Raw genomic sequence first — 26,525 nt, 5'->3', positions numbered from 1 at the left:
CGCGCCGCCCATGCGAGACCCCCGCGGCCCGGGCAGCGCGCAGCGACCCCCGGCCGGGCCAGGCATGTGAAGATGTCAGTGGGCTGTGCATGCCCTGGTAAGTGCGCGGCGGCGGGGCGGGGGCTGCCCCTCGGGCTGGGGTCCCCGCGGTATCGGGCTGGGTGGGGAGCTGGGGGCCACCTACGGGGTGGGGGCCCCAGTGGTGTCGGGGTCTGGCTGTGGGGCTGGGGTCCCATGGTGTTGGTGTTGGGGTCCGGCTGTGGGGCCGAGTCCCCTAAGAATGGGCGCTGGGGTCCGGCTGTGCGGCTGGGGTCCCCACTGCATTGATGTTGCTGTCCTGCTTTGGGGCTGAGATCTCCAGCTACGGAACTGGGGTCTCTGTGGCGTTGGTGTTGAGGTCTCCGTGGCATTAATGCGGGGATCTCTTAAGACATTGGTGGTGTAGTCCAGCTATGGGGATGGTCTCTCTATGGTATTGGTCCCTGGGACTGCATGGCATTGGTGATGGGATCTCGCTATGGGGCTGAGGTCTTCACAGTGTTGGTGCTGGGGTCTCTGTGGCATTGGTGCTGGGGTTTGGTTATGGGGCTGGGTTCCTGGGGCATGGCTGCGGGGAGCTGACTACAAAACAGGGGGCTTTTCAGTGTAGATGCTGAGGTTTGGTCATGGTGCTGGTGCTGGGGATAAGCTATGGGTGTCAGCAAGGTGTGGAGACTGGAGTCCTAGTCACTATGGTGTGGCTATTGGGTCCAGCCGTGGGGGTGAGGTCCCCATGGTACGGGCTGTTGGAATCCAGCTGAAGGTCTGGAGTCCCTAGAGCATGGACTCTTGGGTCTGACTGTGGGATTGGAGCCCCATGGTCATGGGTGCTACGATGTGGTTGTGAGGCTAGGACTCCATGGCATAGGTGCTGGGGTTCCTATGGCATGGATCCTGAGATCTGTTGGACTAAGAGATCTGGGATGCAAGAGCACATGAATGCTGGTACCAGCCTGGAACTGGGACCCCACTGGCAGAGTGCTGCAGGGGCATTGGGCAGGCATGCAGGTGGCAGTGTGAAGAGTGACCCCAAAGTACCCCTGTGGCCAGAGCAATAGGTCTGTGGGGTGCCACAGCTCCCCATGTAGGTGTGAGGCACAGAGTCCCTGCAGAGGCTTGCCAGTGCTGCTGGTGGACATGGATGCTGAATGGCCCCCCACCATGGCAATTGTGGGGTGTCTGCTGGAGAGCTTGTTCCTAATTCTGGAGCCCGCGGGCTGGCAAGGCTGCAGGACTACATAGGAGGTGTGATGAGTTGGTGAGGTCTCAGCGCCTGGGAGGGTGCTGCCGCAGGGATACTCATCTGCACGCCTGGGCTTGGGGGCAGGTTTGGGGCAGCTGGCCTGGCTGCATCGCCTGCTGCTGCGTGCAGAACGTTGCTGTGCCAGGAACAAGGCAGGGCAGGGGTCCCAGAGGGCTGCTGGAACCTTGTCCAGCACCAGGTCCCCGTGGCGTTGGCCAGCAGACAGGGAGCTAAGTTTGGGGGGCCCTGGGGAGAAGGTTCTGCCATTTCCCTGGGCATCTGGCACATGGGGTCCCTGTGCGGGAACAGCAGGGATGCTCCTCAGCCCAGTTCCCGTGGCAGCATCCCTGTGGTCCCGAGAGAGCCTCCTGCTAGGCCAGGAGCCCATGCTGGGGGGCTGCTGGAGGCAGTGGGGCGCTGTGACAGCACACGGTCCCCGTGCCTCCCCCGGCGCCGCCTCTGCCCAGGGGTCTGCAGCTGGATGAGCGGGGTGGGGAAGGGGTGCCCCTGCGCGGCGGCCCCCCGCCCCTGCGCTGCCTGCGCCTCGCCGCCGTGTTTCTATGAAGCCAGGCGGCCCCTTCCCCCATCCTCCTCCTCCTCCATCTCCCACTGGAAGCTGCCAGAGCGCTGCTTCCTCAAGCAGAAAGTCACGTGAACCTCCCTGCGAGCCAGGCCGAGCAGCCACAGCACCCGCCCCGCAGGCACCTCGCACCGGGGCACGGCACCCTCCGACACCCGCAGCCTTGGCGGGGCTCCCGCCGCGGCGGGGCAAAGGCCGTGTGACGGCCAGCGGGGGGCCCTTCGTATTCCCCGGGAGCTGGCCCCACGCCACTGGGAATGTCATCGGCATGTTGGTGGATGCAAAGAGGGGGGTCCTCCCTCGGTGCGGTGATGGGGAGCCGTGAGGTCACCCCTCACCTGGGAGTATCCCTGTGGATGGCTTCATGTGTTGTGTCCCCCCCATGCCGCCCCTGCCCGCTGCCCCAGGGCAGGGAGGACACGAGGCTGCTGTGCGGTGTTGCCGTGCAATGTACATGTGCCCCCCGCGTCTTCCCCCGCTGGGGCTGGGTGGCACGCCGAGAGCCTGCGCCCCCCTCCCCCTTCCCCTCCCCGGACTGTTTATCGGAATATAGAAAAAACAAGCTCTGCCGCTGGCCTCCCGCCAGCCAGAAACATTTAATGAGCCGCTCTGCCCAGGCTGCTCTTCGGGGCTGCATTAACTTGGAGGAGTTTCCTGCTTGGGAGCTGCTGCCGGGGGGGGGGTTTGGCTGCCCCCCTTCCAAGTTGTGCCTTCCCAGAGGGATAATGTACTCCTTGCTATCCCTGGGGGTGCCTCCTGCCCCACTGCAGCTCCTCTTGCGTCCCTCTGGAGATGTTTCCCTGCTCCTTTCTTCCCCTCTGCAAGAGCTTTGGAGCAGGGAGGCTGCTCAGCTGGGAGGCTGGTGCACTCTTGTCCCCGAGGGAGCTGCTGGGGCCAGTGGAGGCCTGAGGCGGGCTTTGCCCCCCACCTCACGTATGGAGAGGTGAGCAGCAAGAGCGTAATGGGCTCAGAGAGGAGGTGGCAGCAGCTGGGGCAGCAGCTGTCTGGCTGGTGCTGGTGCCGGTGGTGCTGTGCCCAGGGCTGCTTGGAGCAGGGCCTGCAGACAGGTCTTGGCATCCAGACCCCAGCGGGGCCCTGACCCCTGGGGGCACCTCTCACTCTCCCAGCATGCTCTGCACTTTCCTCCTTAATTATTTTTATTATTATCATTGTTTTTCCCCCTGTAGTGATGGTGTCAGTGCAGGGGGGGAGGAGGGAAGCAAAGCAGAGTGGAGCTGTTCTCCCTCCCTGCGGGGCTGGCTCCAGCTTCATGGCAGCGATGGCAACTTTCCCAAGGTCAGCGCCTTCCCTGGGACACCTTGCAGAGAACTAGCCTGTGCACCCCTCTGGCTGGAGGGAGAGCTTCCCAGGGCACATGCTTTGGGTCCCGGCATGGACACGTCCAGCCAGGGCACGGCCCGTTGCCGTATCCCTCCCTTCTGCCGAGCTGGCGCCGTGCATCCCCCACTGTCACGAGGCCGAGCTGTGCCACATGCCTTCTGCGACAGATGCGCTGGGAAAGGGATGGCAGCGAGCGGGCTGAGTGCCGCGGCGGGGGGGCAGGCAGCCCTGACCTCTGTGCGCTCTGGCTCCCAAACAGCCCCGGGGTGCCTGGCACCTTGGGGTGCCCCGTGCCTGCTGGGGAGGAGGGGAGCAGTAGGGGTCCCGAGGCCTCGTTGTGCATATTGGTGCACTCTAGTCCAGGCTTTCTTCACGTTACCAGTGATGTTTGGATGAAACGTGTTACTTGCCCTGTCCCCCTCAACAGCACAGTGCCTGGCGCTGATACCGTGTGTGCTGCATTGCCTGCACACTTCTGGCATGCTGTGGCAAAGTCGTGATGGGTTTGTGGCTGTCTGGTGCTCAGTGAGGGGATTCCTCAGGGGTCCTGTTGTTGGTGTGAGGCACCATCACAGCACTCCTTGGGGCCACTGTGAGCTCACCCAGGATTTGCCTGGAGAATCCTGCATGGGTTAGTGCCACACCAATGCCAGCGGGTTCTGCACTGTGTGTTTGCACTGGGCCCCAGGTTTATTCCAGGAATGTTGTTACCTGCTTGCCACAAACTGCTGTGAAAGCTGCTCCCCTAGGAGTGAGGGGATGCCTCTGGGGGATGGGGCCTCCAGGGCAGGGAGGTACCTTGTGGCCAGGAATGCACTGGCCAGGTGGCTGTGTGCCCCCGGGCAGGGCACGAGCCGAAGCAGCTCAAGTGTCCCCTGCCCATCCCTTTTGTGTCAGATCACTCGCTTTCATGCCACCCTCTCCTCCCCTACTCTGCTCTGAGATTCTCCCGCCATATCCATGTTGCTAGAACACGCAAGGCATGAGTCTGCTCTGCATGGTGTGCCAGGAGCATGCTGGGACACTTGGGAGCATGGTGCCCATGCACAACAACTGTCGGTGTGTCCTGGTGCCCCAGCTGCACTATCAGCGAGAGCTCCCAGCTCTGTGCAGGGTGACACTGGGCTCTGGGGCTGCTGTTGTGCACAGTGTGGGTGCACCCCTGGGCCTGGGAGCAGTGGGTGTGGGGACAGCTCCCCGGGTGGTGGGTGCAGGCAGGATGGGGCTGGTGACCGTTATCAGCTGCCCGCAGGCTGCGGCTGTGGTTTCCTGCCGGTGCCGGGGGGGAGGGTGCTGGGGAGCAGGCAGGGCTGCCAGGGGGCTCCTGTGCCCCACCTGGAGCGGGGATACTGGCAGTAGTCTGCCCTTCTCCCAGGATCTCTGCTGGGCACGGTTGGGGTGGCTGCAGCAGGGGTGATGCTTTGCAGGTTTTTGGGAGGTTCACTGCTGCATGCTCATGGGAGTGTGGGAAAGTGGGCTGTGCACCATTGTTGGATGTCTCTTTTGAGCAGGAGTGCTGTTGGGGCTCAGGAGTCTCTAAAGCTGTCAGACCAGCCTCCCAGTGCAGCCCACCCCCTTCTCTCCTGGGCAGGTCATGGATGGGGATGAACGTTAAACCCGAGGCGTAATCTCCGCTGTGGCAGGCGCTGGCCCCTGTCCAGCCCTGACCCGCCCTGCCCGCAGGGCGACCGATAACACCCTGCCCGCACCCCCCTGCTGCCACTTCCTTTGGGGGGCCCTGTGGCATATAGCTCCAGCCCCGCTTTTGCAGGGTGTCTCTCTGCCCCGGCTTTGTAGAACCCACAGTCAGGTAGCAGAGCTTACCCTGCACCAAGGTGACGGTGCCTGTGCCCCAGGATGGACCTGTGGCTGAGAGGGTGGCACACAGGGGGTGGGAGGGCCCCAGCTTTCTGCAGGAGCAGCAGCCTCAGGCCCTCTACTACACACCAAGGGACAGGTGTTGTGTATGCAGCCAGGTTTCTGCAGTACAGCTCAGGTGGCTGTACATAGTGATTGCAGCTCAAGCCAAGCTGGGACATTGGTGGTGTTGGCTGGACCATTCTACACCAGCCAGTTGTACCAAACTCTGTTCTGCTATGTGCATTCTCCTCCAACCAAGGTCTTGTGCTGCCTGGGGGTCTGCCCTCCAGGGCAGAGGTTGCCCCTGCTTGCTCTGAGTAGCTGCAGGGTGGTGGGTTCCAGCTTTTGCCTACACCAGCTCTTGCCTCTCTACTAGAAGCCCATGGCAGCTCATGGCGTTGCAGGCACGCAACTCTGCTGGGCATGGGGCAGGTCCAGGCACCCCGACCTGCCTGCTTCAACTGGCCCAGGGCGGGCCCGGGGTGAGCCCGGGGCAGCTGCGGGCAGGGGCAGGCCGGAGCATGGCAGTGGGAGCTCTCTCCCTGCCGGGGATGGCAACGCAGAGCTCCTGGAGGAGCTGATGTGGTGCGGCGTTGCATGGAGCTGGGAATGGGGATGCTGCATGGGTACGGGGAGTGCCAGGCTGCCAGAAGTCCTTGCAGAGGGGCATTTCCCTGCTGAGGCTGGGGAGATGTCCTTATGCTCCTCCCAGCTTGGTGCCCCTGCCAAATCCTTTGGGCAGCCACGGCATGCCGTCGTCGCTGCCAGCGCGTGCGCAGCAGGAGGCTTGGACGGTGGCAGGGTTCCCCCCCAGAACCCCAGGCTGCCCCCAGGTGGCATAGATGGGGCTCTGTGTCAATCCCTACAGGAACTGGACCTGGAGCTGTGGGAGCTGCCATCACCGTCCCACCGTGGTCGTGTCCCTGCTTGGCCTAGCTGGTGGGGAGGAGGCAGCTGCTAACAGGAAGGACACGCATGTTAGCAACAAAAACACGGCAGTGAGAGGAAGCAGAAGCAATGCATTATTGATGGAGCTATTTGATGCTGCTATATTCGGAGAGCTGCTCCGGAGTGTTCAGCAGCACCGTGTAGGGGGGTGGCAGGGGGTGGGCTCAGCTGCTGGAGTTACCTGCTTCGAGTCAACCATGCACAGCCATGGCCCTGTAAGATGTCCCTTACCTTCTCCCAGGGGAGCTTCTAGTGTGGGAGGGCACAGTGACGTGTGTGTACCAGGAGGGTTGGCAGCCTTAGCTGGGGGGGTTTGGTGGGTGGCAGCTCCTGGCTGTGTAAATGTCTTATGGATGCCAAAGGTCCTCTGTGGCTTGGGAGACAGGAGTGGAGGAAATGCAGGGGGAACAGTGGGACAGAGATCAGGATGCTCTCTGACCAGGGCTGAGTTCCTGTAGTTGCAGGGCTGGGTGTTGAGGATTCTGCTTTGGTCGTCTTTGAAGCAGCAGTGCCTGTGCCTTGTTGGTCTTCTTGAGGGACAGAGGGCAGGCACAGGATGCTGAAGCTGTGCAGCCACGCTGCAAGTCACCCCCTCCCTGCTGTGGGTTCCCAGGCCAGGAAAGGGGCTGTAAAACGAGCCATTCTTGTAACATGAGAGAATCCACCTGGAGGCTCTGGAGGAGCCTTAAAACCCTGCAGCTCTGGCAGGCTGGCCCCGGGCTTCTGCAGAGGAGCTGGGGCTCACTGCTGTGGGTGGCTATGCTGGGGCTGAGGTCTTGCAGGACGTGCATTGCAATGTCTCAGGGACGGTGCAGGAACACTGTGGAGCATTTCTCTGTGCTGGTGCCACGGGGAAACCCTATTCTAGCAGGATGTGCCAAAGCTTGCTTGTGGACTGCACCTTCCCCTTGGAGCCTTTGGGCAGCCCAGTGGTGCTGAGGCTGACCCATGACACCAGAACCAGGTGTGTTGTGAGGGTGGACACCCCATGTGAACCTCATGCACTGTGGGGTTCTGCACCCCTCTGTAACCTTTCTCCACATCCTCTTGTTTTGGAGAGGATAGGCACCAGTGCATGCGCTCGGTTGCTGCTTGTCCACTGCTCACATATTCAGATTGATTTCTCTGTCCCATGCAAGATGCTCAAGATGTGGCCCTGTAACTTCTCATCCTGCTCTGGCAGCTTTTTCCCAGCCCCTTGGCTTTATTTCTGTCTCTGTGTGTCTGGAAGTGGTTCTGGCTTCGAAGGGTTAATCCCAGGAGCCCCCAGGATCTGCTGCCTGCCTGGCATGACTCACCATGTAGTTTCCAGCCTCCCCCAAACCTCCTCTGGAGAGATGGATCTGTGGCTTCTCCAGCCAAAAACAGGGGCCCCTCCTGCTCCAGAACTCCCTTTTTATCTGGTCATGCATAGCTTTAGGGAGGAAAGAAGCCCCTCCTTGAGAAACAGGGAAACAAAGCATATTTCTGTTTGAAGGATGGTAGGATTTGCAGGGTTGGCTCTTGTGTTCTGGAAAGGGGGGGCTCCAGGATGCATGCTGTGCTGCAGGCTGCATCTACATGCATGTGATGGTGCCCAGGTCTGGCTGCTCTTTGGACAAGTCCGTGAGGTTTGGAAGTTCCTGGCCAGTCCATCTCCCGGTGCAGGCTGTGCTGTTTGCAGAGCTAGCAGATTTTTATTATTATTTTTTATGTAAGCGCGTGTCCACATCCCTGCTCTAGGCCTGCTCTTGCCACGGCCCCGGCCGGCAGTCAGTGTGAGCATGCCCTGCCTCCTGCCCTGCTCGCCTGCGATCCCTCAGGCACACTGCAGGCACACTGAGCCATGGCCACAGGGATCAGAGACACTTGGGCATCCCCTGGCTACCCTGGTCCCCACCGGGCTCTTCCCATCCGTTTCCCTGGGAGGAATCCCTGTGCTCACTCCTGCTCTCGCGCTGCTGCCAGCTCCCTGGGCTGAGACCTGTACCAGGTGTTGGGTCACGGCTGCACTTTGGGGAGACCAGGCAGGCATGGGGCCCTTGCTAGGGGGAGAGTGGAGGCTGTGATCTGGGGGATGTAGTGCCCTAGCACAAAAACTGGGTAGCCCTGTGCTCCCCTCACATGAGTGCTTGGTGAGGAGGGGGCTCCCCCACACCATCGCTGCCACACACGCTTCCCAGCTGCATCCCAGCCCTTCTGCTCTCCATCCAGCATCTATTTAATTATTAACTCGGCTATAACCATAAACAGCTGGGGCTGCTGCAGCCACGTGGACCAGTCCAGCGCTGTCGTCAGAGCTGAGCAGGGACACGTGAGCAGTCCCGGAGGGCTGCTGAGCCCCGGGATAAATTGCTCCAGGCATGTTTGCTGTGGATGCACGGGGCCTGGGGATGAATGGGGGCTGCTCTCTGATCCCCTGGCCATGGCACTGGTGCCAGGAGTCTCTAATATGGGGACAAAATGACCCTTTTTTCACTGTTTTGCAGTATTTTGCAGTAGCAGCGTGGTGCTCAGTGCTGGGGGGTGGTTGTGCCTTGTGTGTCTTTGTGCCTGGAGTGAGAATGGGGTGCGGGTGGACTGCGTTTAATGGCAGTCTTTGCCAGGAGAGATGTGCCATCCCGTAGCTGTCACCAGCATTACAGCTAGAACTTTTTTTGGCCTAATGATGGTAGGGGTCAGCATGCTGCAGCCCCATCTCACCCAGTGCCACAAGATTTGGGCTGGCAGGAGGACAAGGCAGTGAAGGGTCGGCATGCTGGGGCACTCACAGCATCCCTGTGTCCAGTTATCAAGGCACTGAGAGCATGAGTACCTCCAGCTGCATGTGCCTTTCACAGAGTAGGGTGTCACAGAGGTTTTTAGGTTTACAGTGAATTGTTTTCTCTGTAAATCTGGGGTTTACAAAGAGTTTTAGCCTATTTAGCCATGTGGCTGTGGAAAATGATGCTTCCAGGATAGCCTGCAAGAGGAAGGGGAAATCATGGTGGTGCAATGTGGAGCAGGACAGGGTTGGAGCCGATGAGTGTGGGGGACAGGAGTGAGGGATGCTGCCTGTCCCTCTGCAGTGCTGGTCCCAGACAGCCACATCCTTGGGGAGCAGGGGGCTGCCCCCACTCTTCAGGTGCAGGGCTTTGGGTGTGCACAAGCATGGAGGGGAGGAAGCCCCCAAAACCTCATGGATGAGGATTTGCACCAGCCCTGTCTGCTCTGTTGGGTGGAGGGGGGAAGCGAGTGTGCTTGGCAGGATCCAACTGGTTGTACCTGCATTACCCCAGGGCTCGGGGAGGGGATGAGGAGCGGGCCTGGCCCTGCAAGCAGGGGGATGTGGGAGGGTGTGCATGCCCCAGGCACGGGTGCACACCCAGCCGGGCTGTGCCGGGAGGCCTTTGGGAAGGCATGCGAGTGCATGCCAGCCCATCGGCCTGAACAGCAGTGCATGTGTGCAGGGTGAGCTGTACCAGCACACACACACACACGTGTGTATGTGTGTGTGTGTGTGTGTGTGTGTGTACCGAGCCCCTGGGCTTGCCGGCTGGGCTGGCAGCAGAGGTCTGTGCCAGTGTGACTTGCCAGGGCAGGAGAAGCTGCAAGGGGCAGATGTGGGGCGGAAGGGGAATGGGAAAAATGGATTTTTTTTTTTATAACGGAAATTTTCATAATGGATTTTTTTCTAAAATCTCCTGACTGGAAGAGGTTGCAGTTTTATCAAGGAAGGGAGACCCTGGGGGTATGGTGGCAATTGCAAACTGGAGCATTTTATTTTTCATCCCCCCCTCCCAAACAAACCGGTTGTATTTTTCTTTTCTTGTCTGAAACTGAGAGAAAGGGAAACAAGTTTCAAAAAGAAAAAAAAAATCCTGAAAAAACTTCAGACACCCCGAAAGCAAGCTAGGGAGAAGGTCTATTTTTATTCAAACTTTCGCAGTAGGGAAAGAATCCTTGTTCCGGCTGGTGCCGAGCTCCTCAGCGGGACGCGGCTCCCTCATCCCCATCCCGGGGAGTGCCTGTACCGGCACCGGGCGCGGGGGGGGACAGCTCTCCGGGGACCCCGTTTCGGGCGTCACCGCTGGCCCGTGGGCCCCCGGGCGGCGCGGGGCGGGGGAGCCGGTGCGGGGGGAGCGGGCCCCGCTGCCGCCGCCGCCGCAGCCATTGTGGTCCCGGCCGCGGCGCAGACAAAGGAAGCGCCCCCGCCCCGCCCCGCGCCCCGCCCGCCCCGCCCCGCGGCGGCCCCGCGCCGCCCGCCCGCCGCCGCCGCGCCGCCGCCGGACCCCCGCCCGCCGCCGCGCCGTGAGTCACCCCGCCCCCCCGCGCCCCCCTGCCCCCCCGCGGAAGTTTCCCGGTCCCCCCCACCCCGGTGGCGGCTCCGCTCGGGCGGCGGAGGTGAGGGCCGGGGTCCCGCCTGCGCCGCCCCCGCGTCTGCGAAGTTGTGCGCGGCCGCACCGCGCCGCCGCTCCCCACCGGGGCCCCGTACGGCCCGGGGTCCCCGCGGCAGCCCCCTGCCCGCTCTCTGTTCCCCCTGTTCCTCGGCTCTCCCTGTCCTCAGCTCCTCTCTCCTTCCTCGGCTTCCCTCTGCATTCTTACCCAGTTCTCCCGTTCCTCATCCCTCCCCAGCTGCTCAGTGCATCCTTGGCCCCTCAGCTCGTTCCCTTCCCTCTAGCTCCCATGTGTGGCCTCCCCTTCGCTGCCTGTGGTGTTCCTCCCCTCCCCTGGCTCCCCTTTCTTTCCACCACGTATTGGCTTTTGGAGCGGCACCCCCAGCCTGGTGGGGTGCTGCCAGCGGCCCCCATGCCCTGTCGTGCCCTGCTCCATCCCAGCCCGCAGCTCCCTTTGTTCTTCTCCGGGTTCCTTCCCCTGCCGAAGCCCCTTGACAGCTGCCCCACGCCCTCCTGGTCCCCCTGCCTTTGCTGTCACGGGGTTCACGGGGCCAGTGCCCAGCTCTTGGGGCTGCTCACCTGCCGCACCTCACTGCTTGCTGCAACTTCATCCTTGCTCGCAGCTCAAAGGGTCCCGCCAGCCTCCCACGGGTGCAAAGGGAATAAAAGGTCCAAGAGGTGCAAACACACGAGGGCCACACATTTTTCAGAAGCTGCCTTGCTGGGTGTCCAGGCTCAGGGGGCTGTGGGCATAGGGGGCTCATTCTCCCTGGCAGACAAAGCACTGTCTTTACCTGGGCTAGCCAGAAGTGGGAACCAAGCTGAGGGTGAGCACAGCATCCTCGGGAGTGGGGAAGCCTCAGCAGCTCCAGTTTAGGAGTCAGCATGCATGCCAGAGCTGTGGAGGGGTGTCTTAGCTTGGCGGGTGTTTTCCTGGAGCCCCTTTGGTAGAGCCTGCTGTGGTAGGCTGCCCTGATCTCGGGTGTCTGGCCTGGTAGTCCCTGCCAGCCCGCCCGCTAGGGATGGGTGATAAGCACTCCTGGGGCTCCCTTGGCTTGGGCAGCCCCAATCCCATCCCTGCAGCCTTAGCTGGCAGGCACCATGGCAGGAACCTGCTGAGCAGCTGCTGTCCCTAGCCAGAGCCAGTGCTGCAGCAGGAGCAAAACCCAGAGGTGTCAGCCGTTCTCAGGGTGAGGTGTGATTAAAGGGGTGCAAGGCTGTGGGGTCTAACAGGGAGTCACCTTCTGGGGGCACACCGTGTGCACTTAGCCCACACTGCAAACTGTCACCTGCTTTCTTCTCACCAGGAGGGTCTGAGCCTGCTGGGCTAGGCAGGTGTGAGAGCAAACACCCCTTCCCAGGGGCTTCCCAGTTGTTCTCTGTGTGCTTTCAGTAGCACCTTGTCTGAGCAGTTTTGCAGCGACTCCTCCAGTGCTGGTCAGGTATCAACTCTTACTGCTTCTGTTGCAAGTATGAGTAAATATCAGTGTGCTTGTTCCTTTAGGTATTGGAGTGTTCTCATTGTACATTGTACAAGACCATACATTGTATGGTCTTTCCACTCCCTGATGCTGTAGAAATCCCAGGTTTGTGATCTCAGAACCCCTTAAAGAGTGAGTACTGCTGAGCAGAATGACATAACGTTGTGTTGCCTCTAACTGGAAAAGGCAGTGATTGAAGGGGGGCAGGCTGGTGCTGGAAGGTTTGGTGACACAAAGGTTTTGCTGCCGTTTGGTGACTTTTCTCCTCACCAGGAGCAGGTCGCAATCCATGTAAGACAGGAAAAGGGCAGTGAAAAGCCACAGAAGTTCAGTTGAGGCAAAGGTTCCCCAGGCTGGGGACCTGGAGCCTCTTTCAGCTTCTTTTCAGAGAGCAGCGATAGCTGGAGGCCCTGAGCTTGCCCTGCTCCTCAGGATGCAGGAGCAGAGGATGATATGGACCAGTCCAGCCCCAGGACTCCATTCCTGTTCCGTGGCTGGTAGGGTGGCAGCAGTGCTTGGCCCAGAGTGGTCTCTATCAGTGTGCCCTCTTTCATGTGCTTGCAGCTCTGCACTGGTGTGAGCTTGACATGTCCATTAACAAGACAAACCTAAAGTGCTCTGTGGTGGCAGAGCAGGACAGCGCTTCTCCTGGTGCTCTCCCTTGGAAACCTCCCATCCTCTGGGTGATCTGGGGACAGAGTGCTGCTGCTGTTGTTTGCTCTGTGTGTGTGTTTGTGGGTTGTCACGCTTGCCGCAGTGAGGTTTTGCTGCCCCGTGGTTTGCTGTTGTGTCGGGTGGAGTTGTAACCAGGGATGCCGGGGTAAGAGGGTTTCCCTGGGGCTGGGTTCCTCGTGCCTTCAGGAGCACTGGGCAGGTGTGCTTGACCATACTGTGTCCTTTTGCTTCCTGGGGTTTTGGCCCCGTCCTGCGCTGGTTGTCCAAAGGCCTGACACCAGTGGCAGCACGTGCTGCCTGTTCAGAGGTGGGAGTACTGCAACCACTGCATTTGCCCTGTCCCCAGTGCTGCTGGCAGCCTGCCTGTCTCTTGTTCAGCAACTCCCATGTTGCCTTTGAACCAAGCACTGAGAAGAGAGAAGTTCTGCCTGAGCAGGAGGGCAGAGGCTTGCCCGGCAGCTCAAAGAAGCAATGGAGGTGCTTTGTGAGCTGCGCCGAGAAGGTTCCTGCCATGCTCGCGCTCTCCCTCCTCTCCATGGGCATCTGCGAGCGCTCCAGACCTTGTGGCAGGCACTGCACACCAGCGCCATGGTTTGCCCCCGGGCGCACGCTGCCCCAGCGAGGCCAGCTGGATCCTGGCTGCAGGAGTTATCCAGCTTTTTTCCCCCCTCCGGAGCGGGCGTCTGGCCGGCTGCCAGGGCTGCGGGGCTCCACCTAGGAGGCAACATGGAGCAAGGCGGCCGGCGGCGGCAGGGCCGCGTCTCCGGAGACTACGCGTCCCAGCGTGCAGCTCTCGGCGCCTGGCAGCGCAGGGAGCGAGGGGAGCGGTGCATCCCGGGATCGCGGGTCTCCATGCGCCACGTGGGGCTGACAGCCTCCTGCGCTCCGAGGCGGCGGCGCCGGGGGTCCTGCCGGCCGGGGGATCGCTGTGCGTGCCCCGCTCTCAGCGTACGCACAGACCTCGGCCTCTTGCTGTCACTTCCCTGCAGCGTGGCTCTCGGCTCCAGCTCTCCCGGGCAAATCTTGTCTCTGTGGAGGGCTGCCCTGAGCAGCGAGCTCACAATACCATGCAGAGCTGTGTAGTTTTGCTCCACCATGTGCATGGCAGGCAGGCAGCTGTGAGCGGGGATGTTTGCTTCATGTTCTGCAGGGCCATCGGCATGGTTAGCTATAACTGAATTATTCTGTGTTGCCGCAGAGCCTAGAAAACCTTTGATGATGAAAATCCTAGTTTGTCAGGAGGCTTTTATTCTAGGTATGCTGACAGGGTTTTTTTTCCAGCCCCATGGTTCCCACACGACATTGTTTGCCAGTGCTGCACCGATGCGTGCTGCAGGTGGGATGTGAGAGTGGCAGGGCCCCTGGGTGAAGGGGTCTGGGAGACAGGGAAAGTGTCTGAAAATTTGAAAGGTGCATTTCTGAGGCTGAAACCGACAGCGTTTGATTATGGATCATCTTTGAGACAGTGAACTGAAAGGAGTAATTAGGGACAGTGGGATATTTCCCTGAGAGTTGCAGGAAATGACTGCCTCGTGGTAAGTTGATAGTAGTGGAGCTGAAACTGGGTTATCTGTGGGATTGCATCTGGGGCTTGCAGCCGTGAACATGATTCAATTTTCTGGCTGTTTTGCAATTGGCAGGGTGTGCTTTTCTCCCTTTTTCCCTTCTGGAGAATTCCCTGTCTACGTGTCTGAATCATCTGAGGAAGAAAATTGGAAAGGGGAGAATCCTCCTGTCCCTAGACACTGCAGGAGACCCTGAACCCTGGCAGAGCTGGGGCTGTGGGACTACACTGAGCCCTGACCTGTAAATCCACATCCTGGACAGGTTCTCCTCACCCGATGCTTTCAGATAGCACTGCTTTGCAGCCTACATCAGGATTGTCACTTTGTAATAGTTAGCTGCAGGTAGTTGTCCCTTCTCTGACTGTCCCCCTAAATTTGTGACCCTTTGTGCCGAGAAGAGCACACTTGGGTTCAGATGCTTTGTGTGCTGCTGTGGGGGACTTTTGCACTAATATTGCAGGATTTGACCTGGGGCTGGGACACCGTGCACGTGGTGTGGTGTGCGCAGGGAGGCAGCTTGTGGTCCAGATAAGCTCTGTGGATGGCTCAGATGTGCAGCTTGGGAAAAGAGAGAGAGCAATCCCTGCATGCAGGTGGCGATGCAGGTTTTGCCTTGGGACAGGTCAGGGCCAGGCATTGTCCTGGCTGGGGTCAGCCTCTGGATGCCACTGAGTCCGTGGCACATGGGCTCCTCCAAAAGTGGTATCTCCTCTTCCCTGGAAAGCCCAGCCTCGTGGGAGCTTCAGCTTCACCGGTTGTGCATTTTTAAAGCAAATGGGGTTTCTGCAAATGGATATTGTCACTGATAACGTCTCAGGCCATGTCTTGGTGGGTTCCACCTGGGCTTCTGTGGGCTTAACAACAGCGTTGGAGTTTGCAACTGGCCTCTCCCAGTCCCCTCTATTCCAAAGAAAAGGAGAAAGAAGAGGTGAAGGCAAGCTTGTGGGGGCAGACCATGGTCTGCTCCATGTGCCTCTGCCTGTCTCAGTCACTCTGAATACTTCGTGTTTGCTTCCCAGCCCTGCCAACTTCCCGGACAGCAGGCACTGTCACTGGGCAAAACCACGTGAATTCTTTGAGATGCTGCCCTGCACCCAGTCCCAGATACCACCCTCATGTCAGCGGTACTGGCCTGGGAAGATGTATTTCTTCCCCTGTCAGGGCGCCCACACCCCATCGAGGCAGCCTTGCGAAACAATGCCACTATTTACACTTTAAAGCCTCGTTAGGCAGCACGGAAGCAGGCACGGAGCATTCCGGGAAGCACCAGCCCGGCTGGCCTCTTCTTCCTGGGCTGCTGGGAGGAGCAGGACCCTCCCCGGCTGAGCTCTAACCCTGCAGCCCCTTTCAAGCCCCACTTCTTCATTTTTTTTCATCATTTATGTTTTTAGCCTCTGCCTTCTTGGTGAGCTTTGCTGCCTACACAGAGAGCACGCTGGCTGCCCAGGCAGGGGTGGCTCCTGTCTGGCAGGGGGTCACCGATTCCTGCCAGAGTCACAGGTATAGAAGGAGCAAGATGATGCTGCTTTGCCTTTGTCCTCCGCAGTTCTTTGCTCTTTGATGGTGAACTGAAGTTATGGGAGTTCAGGCAGGGCTTTTCTTCCTGCTTTCCATGTCCCCTGCCCAGGCAGGCAGCTCCAAGGTGCTGGTCTTGGCTCACAGTACCCTGCTGTCTCCTGGCTGTGTTGGCTCTGTGAGGTGTCCACCGTGCTTTTGGTGCCTTGGGAAATCTGATGTTCCCCAGCTCTGTGAGCTTGGCTAGGATGTGAATCATTCCTGCTCCAGCAAACCCACCGGACAGTGCACCAGAAGGGCTGCTAGTTCACAAGCAGGAGCAGCAGAGGAGAAGGCATGTGGAGGGTTGGGCAGTGCTGGGCTGTACGTGAGTCATGGGCAGAGCACCTGCCTTCTGTTCCCTGGGCGGGTGCCCACCTGGAGCTGTTGACTTGCCCACGCTTTTGTGGCAGGTCCGTGGACCTGGCCTGGGCCAAGGATGCTGAGCTGTGAGATCCCTTCCCGGGGCTCCCTTCTGCACCTCCACGCTGAGGAGGAGCCATGGAGCCTCCCTCCCACCTGGCCACAAGCACTGTGCTGTTTGCCCAGACCTGCCTGGGCCGGTAGCTCGCCAGCTGCACCGTCAGCCCAGATTTTTTCCCTTGCTGAATGTTTTTGTGTCGCTGGGCCAGCACCTGTGAGCAGCCACAGGAAGCATCTCCTGTTGCCTCATGTTCCACAGGGGCATTGCATGCTCAGCCACCAGGCAGCATCCTTGTTTGCACCAAGCCTGCCTGCATCACCAAGCTTGCCCAGGTCCTGTGCTCAGAGCAGGAGGCAGAGCAGGGGCAGGCAGAAACAGCAGCTTGGACCAGGTGCTTGGGACGGGCCACATCTGTGTTTCTGTGTCACTGCACCTGGCTGGACAGGGCTTGCAGGCAGCTGGGGCAGTGTGAACAAAATAGGTGGTGATGGAAGGATGTCCTGGACCAGGCAGCATGGCCTATGTGTGGGTAAAAGTTGGTGTTCCTGCTGCTGTAAAGTAATTGTGTTACTTCATGTAATGTGTGTAGTGTGTCTACAGTGAATGTAGAATTTGGACAGCTTGTATCAAATCCTTAGGCTGTTAGTGTTATTTCAAACCACTGAATCCAGTGACATATTTTACGCTGCATTAAGAATAATACTTAGTCAGGATGCCAGTCTTGCTGAGGTCACATAACAAGCTTCTCTCTGCTCCTCTAGATCTGGCACAGGTCACTCAGAGCTCCAAAAGCAGGGTGTCTCCATATTAACCTGCTGGGAAAGGCCCAGGATGGAAATGGAGGCTTGGGTAGAAGTGATGGCTTGGCTTGTCTTCTGTCCCATCTCCAGCAGCAGGGGGCTAGGGAAGAGCATGAGAAGCACAATGGATGGAGAGTGATGTGTCTCCCTGGTCTCACCACCCCAGGAGACCTTCCTGCACCCTGAAAAACAAGATAGGCACTGAGGATAGCAAAAAGCCTTGGGAATTTAGTTTTCCCATGTCTCATCAGTGAATAAAAACAAAGACTTGAAGGATGAGACCTGCTGGGTCTGATTTTTTTCTGCCCCTCAGGACATGATGACCAGAAACAAGCAGTGCATCAGCTGCTGCTGTCTCTGCCTAATGAATTGGTTTGTTTTCAACAGAAGTTTGGGAGTTTTGGGAAGTTTCCTATGTGCTGAACATGCTTCAGTGTCATGTTGTATAACAACAGAATGGAGGAAATAGAAAAGCTGTGTTTCTGGTACAGTTTGGGGTGAATTATTGTCTGTTAGGCACGAATTGATGTAGATAAAGCAGAAAGCAAAAACTCCTCTGCAGCAGAACTGACTAGCACTGAACTCCCTATTAAAAATTGTTTTATCTATGAAAACATTCAGTAAGAGCAAGGGGCCGACATTGTTAGCAGCCGTATGAGAAATTGTGCCATGTCCCACTTATCCTCACTGCAGGCGGGCAGGAGTGGGAACAGTGAGCCACGGCTGGGTGCCTGGGCTGGCTCCAGCCCCACAGCACTGGTAGATCCTGGTGAGTGCTGGAGAGAGGCTGGCTTCAGCTGCTGTGGGAAACGTGATGAAAAGGCCCCAAGAAAATCAAGAAGTAAAACACGTATTTCCCCCATTGCAAGTTGGATTTAATGCTAGGGAGGTGACCCCTTCTATTTTTGACCAGCCCTTGCTCAGCAGTGTGTGCAATCCCTGTGACTGCTGACTTGGGGTCCCAGATGGCTCGGCAGGGGCGAAGGTGATGCCTTGGTTATTCACCTCTGTTGGCTAATGAGCTCTTTGTTGCAACAAGCTGGACATCTTGAGTCCTTGTGCTGGTGGCACTGCTCTCCTTGACTCTGGTGCTTTTTACTCCCCTCCTGTATCCATCACAGTCGAGCTGCTGCTCCGATGCTCTCCCAGCACCCTTCTGCCCAGCGTGGCCGTGGAGCCCAGGGGGGCAGTGGTGTCTGGCACCTCTGGGACGCCGGGTTGGCTTTCTACAGTACCGGGTGGCAGTCCTGGCGGCTGGTGGGCGTTGGGAAGTGCCTGTCGCAGGGCTGTGTGCGGGCGGGAGCCGGTGGGGATCCCGCCTTGGCCCCGGCTGCCGCGGTAGCCCGGCCCGGCCCGGCACGGCACGGCCGGCTCCGGGGCCGCGCCTGCGGCGGGACGGGGCAGACGTGTCTGTGCTCGGCAGGGCCGGCTGAGCCGGTGGAGCCGGAGCTGCCTGGCAGCTCGCCCACTGCTGCGCCCCATCCAGGTCAGCCCGTCTGCCCGCCCGCCTGCCGGCAGGGAGGGAGCCGCGTGCCTCAGCAGCGTCCTGGCGCAGCGTGCCGGGTCCTGCCGGCCCCGCGGGGCTCGGGAGCGCTGCTGGCAGCCGCTGCTGCCGGGAACTGCCCTTGTGTGCCAGTGGGATGGGGAGTGTGGGGGCCCCCGGCTGCCCCCTAAGGAGCCTGGATGGGGCTGGCTCTGCCCGCCATACCTAATGTCTCCTGTTGGCAGGTCTGGGGCCCCCAGGTTGCTTTCAGGATGTGTGCTGGTTTCACACATCGTGTGCTCCGTTGCAGACCCCATCACACCCCATGCCCCTCTCTGGGCTCTTTGCCCTGGTGGGCAGTGAGGCTTTGGGGTGGTTTGATCACAGCTGGGGGCTGGCGTGTGGGATCTGTCTGTCCGCCTGGATCCGGGTGGCCACTGGCCTGCCTGAGCGGCAGATGGTGGCTGCCTGGGGACCCGCCATCCATCCCTCTGGGCAATTATTCACCCGTCACCATGACGATAGAAAGGTCAGCAAAAAGATCCTGTGTGATTCCCGGGTTGGTCGGTCAGTGGGATTAGGAGCAGTGTGGGAGGGAGGGCTAGGGCCCAGCCCCTCTTCAGGCTCACCAGCTGGACTGTCCCCCTCGGGCACATCCCCAGAGCCCAGCCAGCTGAGAACTGACAAACTTTGGGTACCGGTGAGAAACCCTTGGGATGTGGTTGGGCCCCTCTGGCTGCTGATCCTGAGAGCTCAGCCTTGACCCTGTAAGTTCCATCCTGCACAGGGGAGGCCTGGAGCTGTGTGTGGGATGAAGGGAGTAGGCTGACATCTGGGGAGAAGCAGAGGAGGGATGGGGCTGTGCTGATGGAGTGCATCCTTCCACCTCCTCCTCCTCCTCCTCCTCGCAGCAGCAGCAGTGTGTCTCTCCTCTCAGGGTGCCCCAACTGACCCATGTCCCCCCCCCTCTCTCTCTCCAGGCTGTTCCTCTAAGTCGTTCAAGCTGTACTCGCCAAAGGAGCCCCCAAACGGCAACGCCTTCCCCCCCTTCCACCCAGGCACCATGCTGGATCGAGATGTGGGGTGAGCTGGGGCCCAGGGAGGGATCTGCAACGTTGAGGACACTCTGCAGTTTGCACCCCAGGGTCTCTGTGTTGTGCTTCCCAGCAGCAGACAGAGACTGCAGTGCATGGAGTTCAGTTAGCACAAGACCAGAGGGAATTGGAGCAGGCACAGGTGTTAGTAGTTGAGAATGAGTGCTATTTGGAATGAAGGAAGCCTCCAGGCCTTGAGCTCTGTCAGGCCAAGCCCATTGCCTGACCAAGCCCCTGGAGTGACAGGGAGCCTTCCCAGCTCCTGCCAAAACAGCCCCTTCTTCAATGTCTGTCCTGCCTGGCACTAGTCAATACTGCAGAGGAGCTGGGTATGTCCCCAAGGAGCAGTTGGCTAGGTCTCAGGGGTGGAGGAGCCAATGCTGTGGGATCAGAGCCCAGTTTTGGGCTACAGCTCGCCCCATGGGGCTATCAAATATTGGCAGCCAGAGTACAGTCTGCACTGTGGGGAGTCACTCAGCTCCAGTGAGTCTGACTGCCTGCTGTAGCCAGGGAAGTAGGAGCTGTGGTGAGCAGGGAGATCCCTGCTAGCACTGACATGCCTGCATCTCTTTCCACTGCTAGACCTACTCCTATGTACCCACCGACATACCTGGAGCCTGGAATCGGGTAAGCATGGGGGGCTGGTGTGGACCCTGCTTGGGGGGAGCTCATGCCTGTGGTGGGGGTGCCTCAGCAGGGCCAGCATGCTGTCTGGCTGGGGCTTTTGGGAGGATTGCTCAGACTCTGACAGCCCTGGAGGGGCTGTATGTGTTCCCCCTGTGGGCCCAGGGCCCCTCCACAGCCTGTGGCTGCCTTCCCCTCTGATGGCTTGCTGTGCTCTCTGGGCAGGAGGCACACGCCGTACGGGAACCAGACCGACTACAGGATATTTGAGCTCAACAAGCGGCTGCAGAACTGGACAGAGGTAGGCAGCTGGGAGGGTGAGGGTTGGCCAGGGCAGTATTTCAGCAGTGGGGACCCCCCACCACCTTCTCCCACATGTGGCCATGGGACAGGGCTTGTCACCCCCGTCTCCAAGCACTCAGCTTGGTGCACAGTCTTCCCTGGGTTGAGCACATGGCTGCTGTGCCAGGCAGCCAGTGTCTGTCTGTCTCTCTCTCCTCCCTATAACTTAGCATCTCTCTGCTATCCCCAGGAATGTGACAATCTGTGGTGGGATGCCTTTACCACAGAGTTCTTTGAGGATGACGCCATGTTAACAATCACTTTCTGCTTGGAGGATGGACCAAAGAGATACAGTGAGTACCAGCTTTAGCCCTCCTTCCTAGGGGCATTGCCCTTCAGCAGGAGACAGTGTGTGCTATGGGGGATGTGGGTAGCATGTCAGAGCTTAGCTATTTCCAGCCAGAAGGTATGGGGGGACCCTCTTCATGTACATTCCTTACTGACCTTATTTTCCTCTTTCTCCTGCTGCAGCGATTGGCCGGACTCTGATTCCCCGTTACTTCCGCAGCATCTTTGAAGGGGGAGCCACAGAGCTGTACTACGTGCTCAAGCACCCCAAGGAATCCTTCCACAACAACTTTGTCTCGCTGGACTGTGACCAGTGCACCATGGTCACCCAGCATGGCAAGCCCATGTTCACCCAGGTACTGCCAGCACCCTCAGCTTCTGCTGCCCTCCTGCCTTGGTTTTTTGTGCCCTCTTGGTGGCTGCAGTCCCACGGGGCTGTGCATTTTGGGCTCATGGGAATGGATTCTGCGAACGGCAGAGGCGAGCCACTGTGAGTGTGCTCCAGTGTGCAGCAGGGGGTTCCCAGGGGCTCTGGGCTGGGGGAAGCTGGGGCAGCCTGTGCCTGACCCTGTGCCCTGCCCGCCCAGGTGTGTGTGGAGGGGCGGCTCTACCTGGAGTTCATGTTTGATGACATGATGAGGATAAAGACGTGGCATTTCAGCATCCGCCAGCATCGAGAACTTATTCCCCGCAGCATCCTTGCCATGCATGTGAGTACAGCTCCAGGAGCTCCCCTGGGCATGGGCAACACAGGGCTGTGAGCTCCTCAGGCTGCCCTGCAGGTGGGGGACCTCAACCCAGTCCTGCATCATGGGCCAGGGCACGGGAGGGCTGTTCCCAGCCTGGATGCAGCTGAGCCTTCTGTCCCTCTCATTCCTAGGCACAGGATCCCCAGATGCTGGACCAGTTATCCAAGAACATCACACGCTGTGGGCTCTCAAACTCCACACTCAACTACCTCCGAGTAAGTGTGCAAGAAGAGGGGGATTGCAGTTCTGCAGCTCTGCCACATCTTGTGCTCTCGGCTGCCTGATGCCTGGCTGCCCTGGGGCATGTGGGTAGGCTGCAAGGCTGGCTTTGCAAAAGGGATCTTGCAGAGGCGCTGTAGAGAGCTATGGGGCAGTGGGTCTGCCAAATCCCAAAAACCCACGGTGTGGCTTGGGTGATTGCAGCACAGATGTCTGCCTGTAGAGGTGTAGGGTTAGGGTTATGGGGTCTCCATTTGGCTGAGGCTCAGAGCATTGCAATCTAACCCAGAGTCTGTCTGCTCTCTGCAGCTCTGTGTAATCCTAGAACCAATGCAGGAGCTCATGTCACGGCACAAGACCTACAGCCTCAGTCCCCGGGACTGCCTCAAGACTTGCCTCTTCCAGAAGTGGCAGCGGATGGTCGCTCCTCCCGGTGAGTCTCACACTGCCTGCTCTGCTGCCTGCTGGGACTGCCTGTCAGTGCAGGCTTCTCCCAGCCCCAGAGCTGTTCTTGACTTTGTTTCATAAGGCTGGGGGTGGTGAACCAGGCATTTGGCTTCTTTCTATGCTGGTCTGCCTTCCCAGTGGGGCAGAGCAGGGCTGCAGGCAGCCAGTGCTCCCTGCCTTGAGGCTGCCAGCTGCTAGTGGAAAGCAAAGCAGGGGTGGAAATGTTCCTGCCCCCTCACCTGTCCTCTGGTCTAGGAGGACAGCAGAGCTGTGGAGGTGAGGAGGGTGGTGATATGGCCTGGAGGGGGAATGTGTTCCTTGAAGAAGTAGGATTTGCATAAAAGGGCCTGGGGGGCACCAGCTTCCTCTTGTTGGCACTGACCATGTATGTCTCCATCCTTCACCAGCCGAGCCAGCACGGCAGCAGCCCAGCAAGCGCCGGAAAAGGAAGATGTCAGGGGGCAGCACCATGAGCTCTGGTGGGGGAAACACCAACAACAGCAACAGCAAGAAGAAGAGCCCAGCCAGCACCTTTGCCCTGTCCAGTCAGGTACCTGTAAGCATCCCGTTTCCATTCTCTCTTCCTGCTCTGGGGTGGAGGGGAGGGTTCCCTGCCCCTGCCCCTGGGAGCTGCTAGGGGGAGACCCCCAGGGACTGCCTATCTGAGCCACCCCAGTTCTTCCCATGTGGTGGGGAAAAGAAGGAGGGGGTGTCCCAGCTGCCTTCCCTGAGTCCCTTTGCTCTCCTGCAGGGGAGTGAGGATGGGTTTGCCCCACTCAGTGCCCAAGCTCAGGTTCTGCAGTGGAGATGAGGAAGTGGCACTACAGCTGGGGAGAGGGGGCTGCGCTGATGAGAGGGGGGTCTAGCGGCCCAGGCTCCCCCCACCTCGATTATGTTTCGGGACCGTCTCCCCTTTCAGGATGTGATGGTGGTAGGCGAGCCCACGCTGATGGGGGGGGAGTTTGGGGACGAGGACGAGCGCCTCATCACCCGGCTGGAGAACACGCAGTTTGACGCCGCCAACGGCATCGACGACGAGGACAGCTTCAACAACTCACCGGCGCTGGGGGCCAACAGCCCCTGGAACAGCAAACCGCCCTCCAGCCAGGAGAGCAAGTCAGAGAACCCCACGTCGCAGGCGTCGCAGTAACGGCCCCCCCGTCGCCCCGTGGACTCAGTCCCAACCAATCTACCTGTACATTTGCAACGGAGAGTGACTGGGAAGCGGCGAGGTACCGGGGGCGGATCAGCGCCGCGTGAACGACGGGGTGCACACCGGGCAGGCAGCCCCCAGCGTCACCCCCGCCGCCTCCCCGCACTCCACGCCCGCCTCCCCGACGGACCCCAGGGCAGGGTGGGTTTCCGGGGCCGTAGCTTCATTACTCCCCCTCCGCTCTTCTTTTCTGCTTCTTGCCCAGAGAGCTTCTCATCCCTGTCCCAACATGCCCAACCCCTCCCTGCCGAGCGAGGGGGAATTAGTGGGGAGGTGTTGGCAGCGGCTGGCGTTACCGGATGCCATGTGTTGGGGTCTGGCACAGCGCAGAGACCCTCCTCCTCCCTGGGCCCTGTGGTTGGTGTTTGCTGAGCAGCCACTTGCAGTGGGGTTGCACATCCCCTGTCCAAGGTGGGGCTGGTTGGGAGGGGCAGTGATGGAAAGCCTTCCCTGTGCCTCGGGCTCTGCCACGGAGCTTCCTCGTGCCAGGGTCAGATCCTGCAGTGCTGGGATGGTGTTGAGGATAGGGCCCCGTCGCATTTTCCCACTCTCCTGCACCTTCCCTTTCTCCTCGCTCCCCAGAGCGAGGGCGCAGCACAGCCATGGGGGGACTCTTGTATATAGGAAGTGCGTGGTGGGGGGCTGGGGGGCACGGAGGACCCGCGGCTCTGCTGGAGCAGCCGGTGCCCTTGTTCCCTGTCTGCAGCCCCTGTGTTCCCCTCCACCCTGCGTGAGTCTGCCTGGGGCCCCTTTGCAACCCCTGGCTCCTGGTACCTCCTACTTTTGTCTTTTTTTAAGAAAAAAAAATAATATTATTAAATTGTAAGTTTAAAAAAGAGAAAGAAAAAAAAAAATGGAAAAATACCCCCTCAGCCCCCTTGCCCATTCCCCCCTCCTGTCCTGAACCCTTTTACCCTGTCCTGACTTTTGTACAGGCTTCTTCTCTTGGAAGTCTCATTTTATATCCAGTTCGGAGAGCTTCAAACCAAGGAGAGACTTTGCAGACTTCCTTTCTAATCCCTCCAGAGGCCCGGGGGGGCAGCCCCCCACCTCTCTTCTCAATGTAAATCTTGTGTGCTGTTGTCCCTGCTCCCCCCTCGGGTTCGTGTACCTCGTGCTTGTACATTTCCGCGCTGTAGACAGTGTGTACGATACTGTTCTTTCAATGTGTTATCACTAGAGCAGGTGCCTCCATTGATGTTAGGGGAAATGATGAGAAAAATAATAATTTTGGGGTTTTTTTTTTTTTTTTGGTTTAAAAAAAAAAAAAAGAGAAAAAAAATAATCCCTTCCAAGGCTTTTTCCAAGGAGAAGATGGGAGGTGCCGGGGGAGGGTGTTTGTGCTAACTAACCAGTTCACCCCAGCAGCCTTGGAGTGGGGTTTTGGGGGAAGGTGGGAGTCTGGGCTGCCTGTGGGAACACCCTGGCATGCCCCATGGAGGGGTTGCAGCAAGTGCTGCTGTGGGAGGGGACTGCCCTAGTGGGGGTATAAGTGTGTGTAAGAGTGTGTGTGCGAGAGGTCTGTGTGTCTGTCTGCGTGCGTAAGGGAGCCTGGGGCAGGCAGAGCAGCCCTGAAGTTTGGGGGAGTGAGGGGTGCACTCCATTCTCTCTCTGTCAGACACCCCCAGTTCCCTGCTGGGGATCCCACAGTCTGTGTCCCACTGCTCCATGGGGCTTGGGGCTGGCAGGTGTCACTGAGGGCCTGCCTGTGCCAGGGCTCTGGCTGCTGCAGGGGTGCTACTAGCACTCAATGCTTTGCCCACTCCTGGGTGAGACTGCAGGAGGTTGCTGAGGTGGGGTGGGGGTCACCCTGTTTGTCCTCTCCTTCTGCTGTCCATGTGGTTGAGCAGGGAGACAGAGCCTTGAGTCAGCCCTGGCATGATCTCAAGCTGAAGATCCCTGGAGAGATGCCTGTATTGGCTCCTGCGCCCCTCCATGGGCAGGCTGGAGCTGGAGGGCTCAGCCCCTCAGACCCCCAGGCACAGGGGTCCCCACAGCCCCTTTGCAGGCAGGAGTGGGAGGGAGGGGAGCTCTGCATCACAGTTAAGGTACGATTCTCCATGCCATGCTGCACGGCTGCTGTGGAGGGTGCAGAGCCCTCACTGCCATGGGCACACTGTAATGCCTTTTTGTTTCTTTTTTTTTTTTTTTTTTTTTTTCCCCCTTCGTCCCCTCCATAGTTTGTGCCATTTATGAGTCATGTATGGTACCAATAAAATGACTTTTCGGTTTGAAGCTGTCCTGATCACTTACATCTGAGCATGGGACCAGGCTGACGTGGGCAAGGCAGAGGGGAGTTGTCCCCTCATGTCCCTGGTACCCTGGCAGGGAGTGTGGGCACAGGGCTCACTGTGTTCCCTGGGTGATGCTGGCCTGCCTCTGCCTGCTGGTTCCCAGGCATGCCACAGCTGGCTCCCTGCCATGCCATGGAGAGCAGAAATCCCAGCAAGGGTAAGGTGCTGGGTTGCTGGGAAATGGCCCCAGTCCCCCAGGCAGAGCAAACAAGCAGCTCGAGGCCTGCCAGGACACCAGGGTGATGGGCACGTTCCCTGGGGAACAGTGGGGGCCGTGTAATCCTGCCTGGGAGCAGGGCAGGAGCAGCTCAGCGCCATGGAGGTGTCCTGAGGGGAGCAAAGGAGGGACAGGGGACTATAACAACCTCCTTCCAGAAGCTGGGGTGCCCTGTGCCAGCTTTATTATGGAAATGGGGGAAACCATGCTTGTAGAACAGGACTGATGCAGCAGAGAGTGAGAGCAGGAAGGGCCTCTGTCTTCAAAGCAGGAGCAGGGGTTGGGTTGATATCTGCAGTGAGGGATGTCACCAGGCTGTGACAGGGCTGAGGCTGGGCTGCTGCAGGACACAGGTGCTGTGGTAGGAGCTCATGGCTGGGCAGGAGAGGGCAGGGTGGCCCCGGTGAGCCCATGGTGTGGCACCCAGAGCTGAGGCATCAATAAATACCCTTGTTTCTGACATGCCCAAGCTCTGGCAAGCTCAGTGGGATGCCCTGGATGGGAAGGGAGATCCTGCCATCTGTGATGGATCCTTCATATGCCTGGCTGGATCCTGCACATGCACCCGAGAGCTGCTGGAGGGCCCCGAGGCAACACTTCGGGCCTGAGGTCTTAGCTGGAAAGCCCAAGGGTACCTGTGAAGCTCCCAAACCTCATTCCCTCACATCAGCTCCAGTGCTGCGGGAAACT

At 59.2% G+C, this 26,525-nt stretch overlaps 1 protein-coding gene across 2 annotated transcripts; it reads left to right on the top strand.

The window, feature by feature from the left end:
- On the top strand, positions 1-25,340 carry LDB1 (LIM domain binding 1). Of its 2 annotated transcripts, none has more exons than XM_054276744.1 (11): positions 1-97; positions 19,329-19,431; positions 20,025-20,069; positions 20,292-20,367; positions 20,599-20,701; positions 20,880-21,052; positions 21,284-21,406; positions 21,577-21,660; positions 21,974-22,097; positions 22,519-22,661; positions 23,031-25,340. In XM_054276744.1, exons 1-11 carry the CDS (start codon positions 73-75, stop codon positions 23,259-23,261), a joined length of 1,230 nt encoding a protein of 409 aa, XP_054132719.1. In that variant the 5' UTR covers positions 1-72; the 3' UTR covers positions 23,262-25,340. The 2 variants fall into 2 exon arrangements, with proteins under 2 accessions (XP_054132719.1, XP_054132718.1); XM_054276743.1 differs by having other exon boundaries at positions 22,519-22,667.
- The last annotated feature ends 1,185 nt before the right edge of the window (positions 25,341-26,525 follow it).

Source organism: Melozone crissalis, unplaced genomic scaffold, assembly GCF_028551555.1.
Source record: "Melozone crissalis strain CALT ecotype California unplaced genomic scaffold, PUWL_Pcris_2 ptg000019l_1, whole genome shotgun sequence".
Classification (NCBI taxonomy): domain Eukaryota; kingdom Metazoa; phylum Chordata; class Aves; order Passeriformes; family Passerellidae; genus Melozone; species Melozone crissalis.
Note: the sequence above shows the minus strand (reverse complement) of the source record. Positions and strands in the feature narration are given on the sequence as shown.

Coding starts and splice junctions, on each gene's coding strand:
- LDB1 (XM_054276743.1), top strand. CDS start 73: ATGTCAGTGGGCTGTGCATGCCCTG. Junction 98..19,328: donor AGTGGGCTGTGCATGCCCTG/GTAAGTGCGCGG, acceptor CTCTCTCTCCAG/GCTGTTCCTCTAAGTCGTTC. Junction 20,070..20,291: donor TACCTGGAGCCTGGAATCGG/GTAAGCATGGGG, acceptor CTCTCTGGGCAG/GAGGCACACGCCGTACGGGA.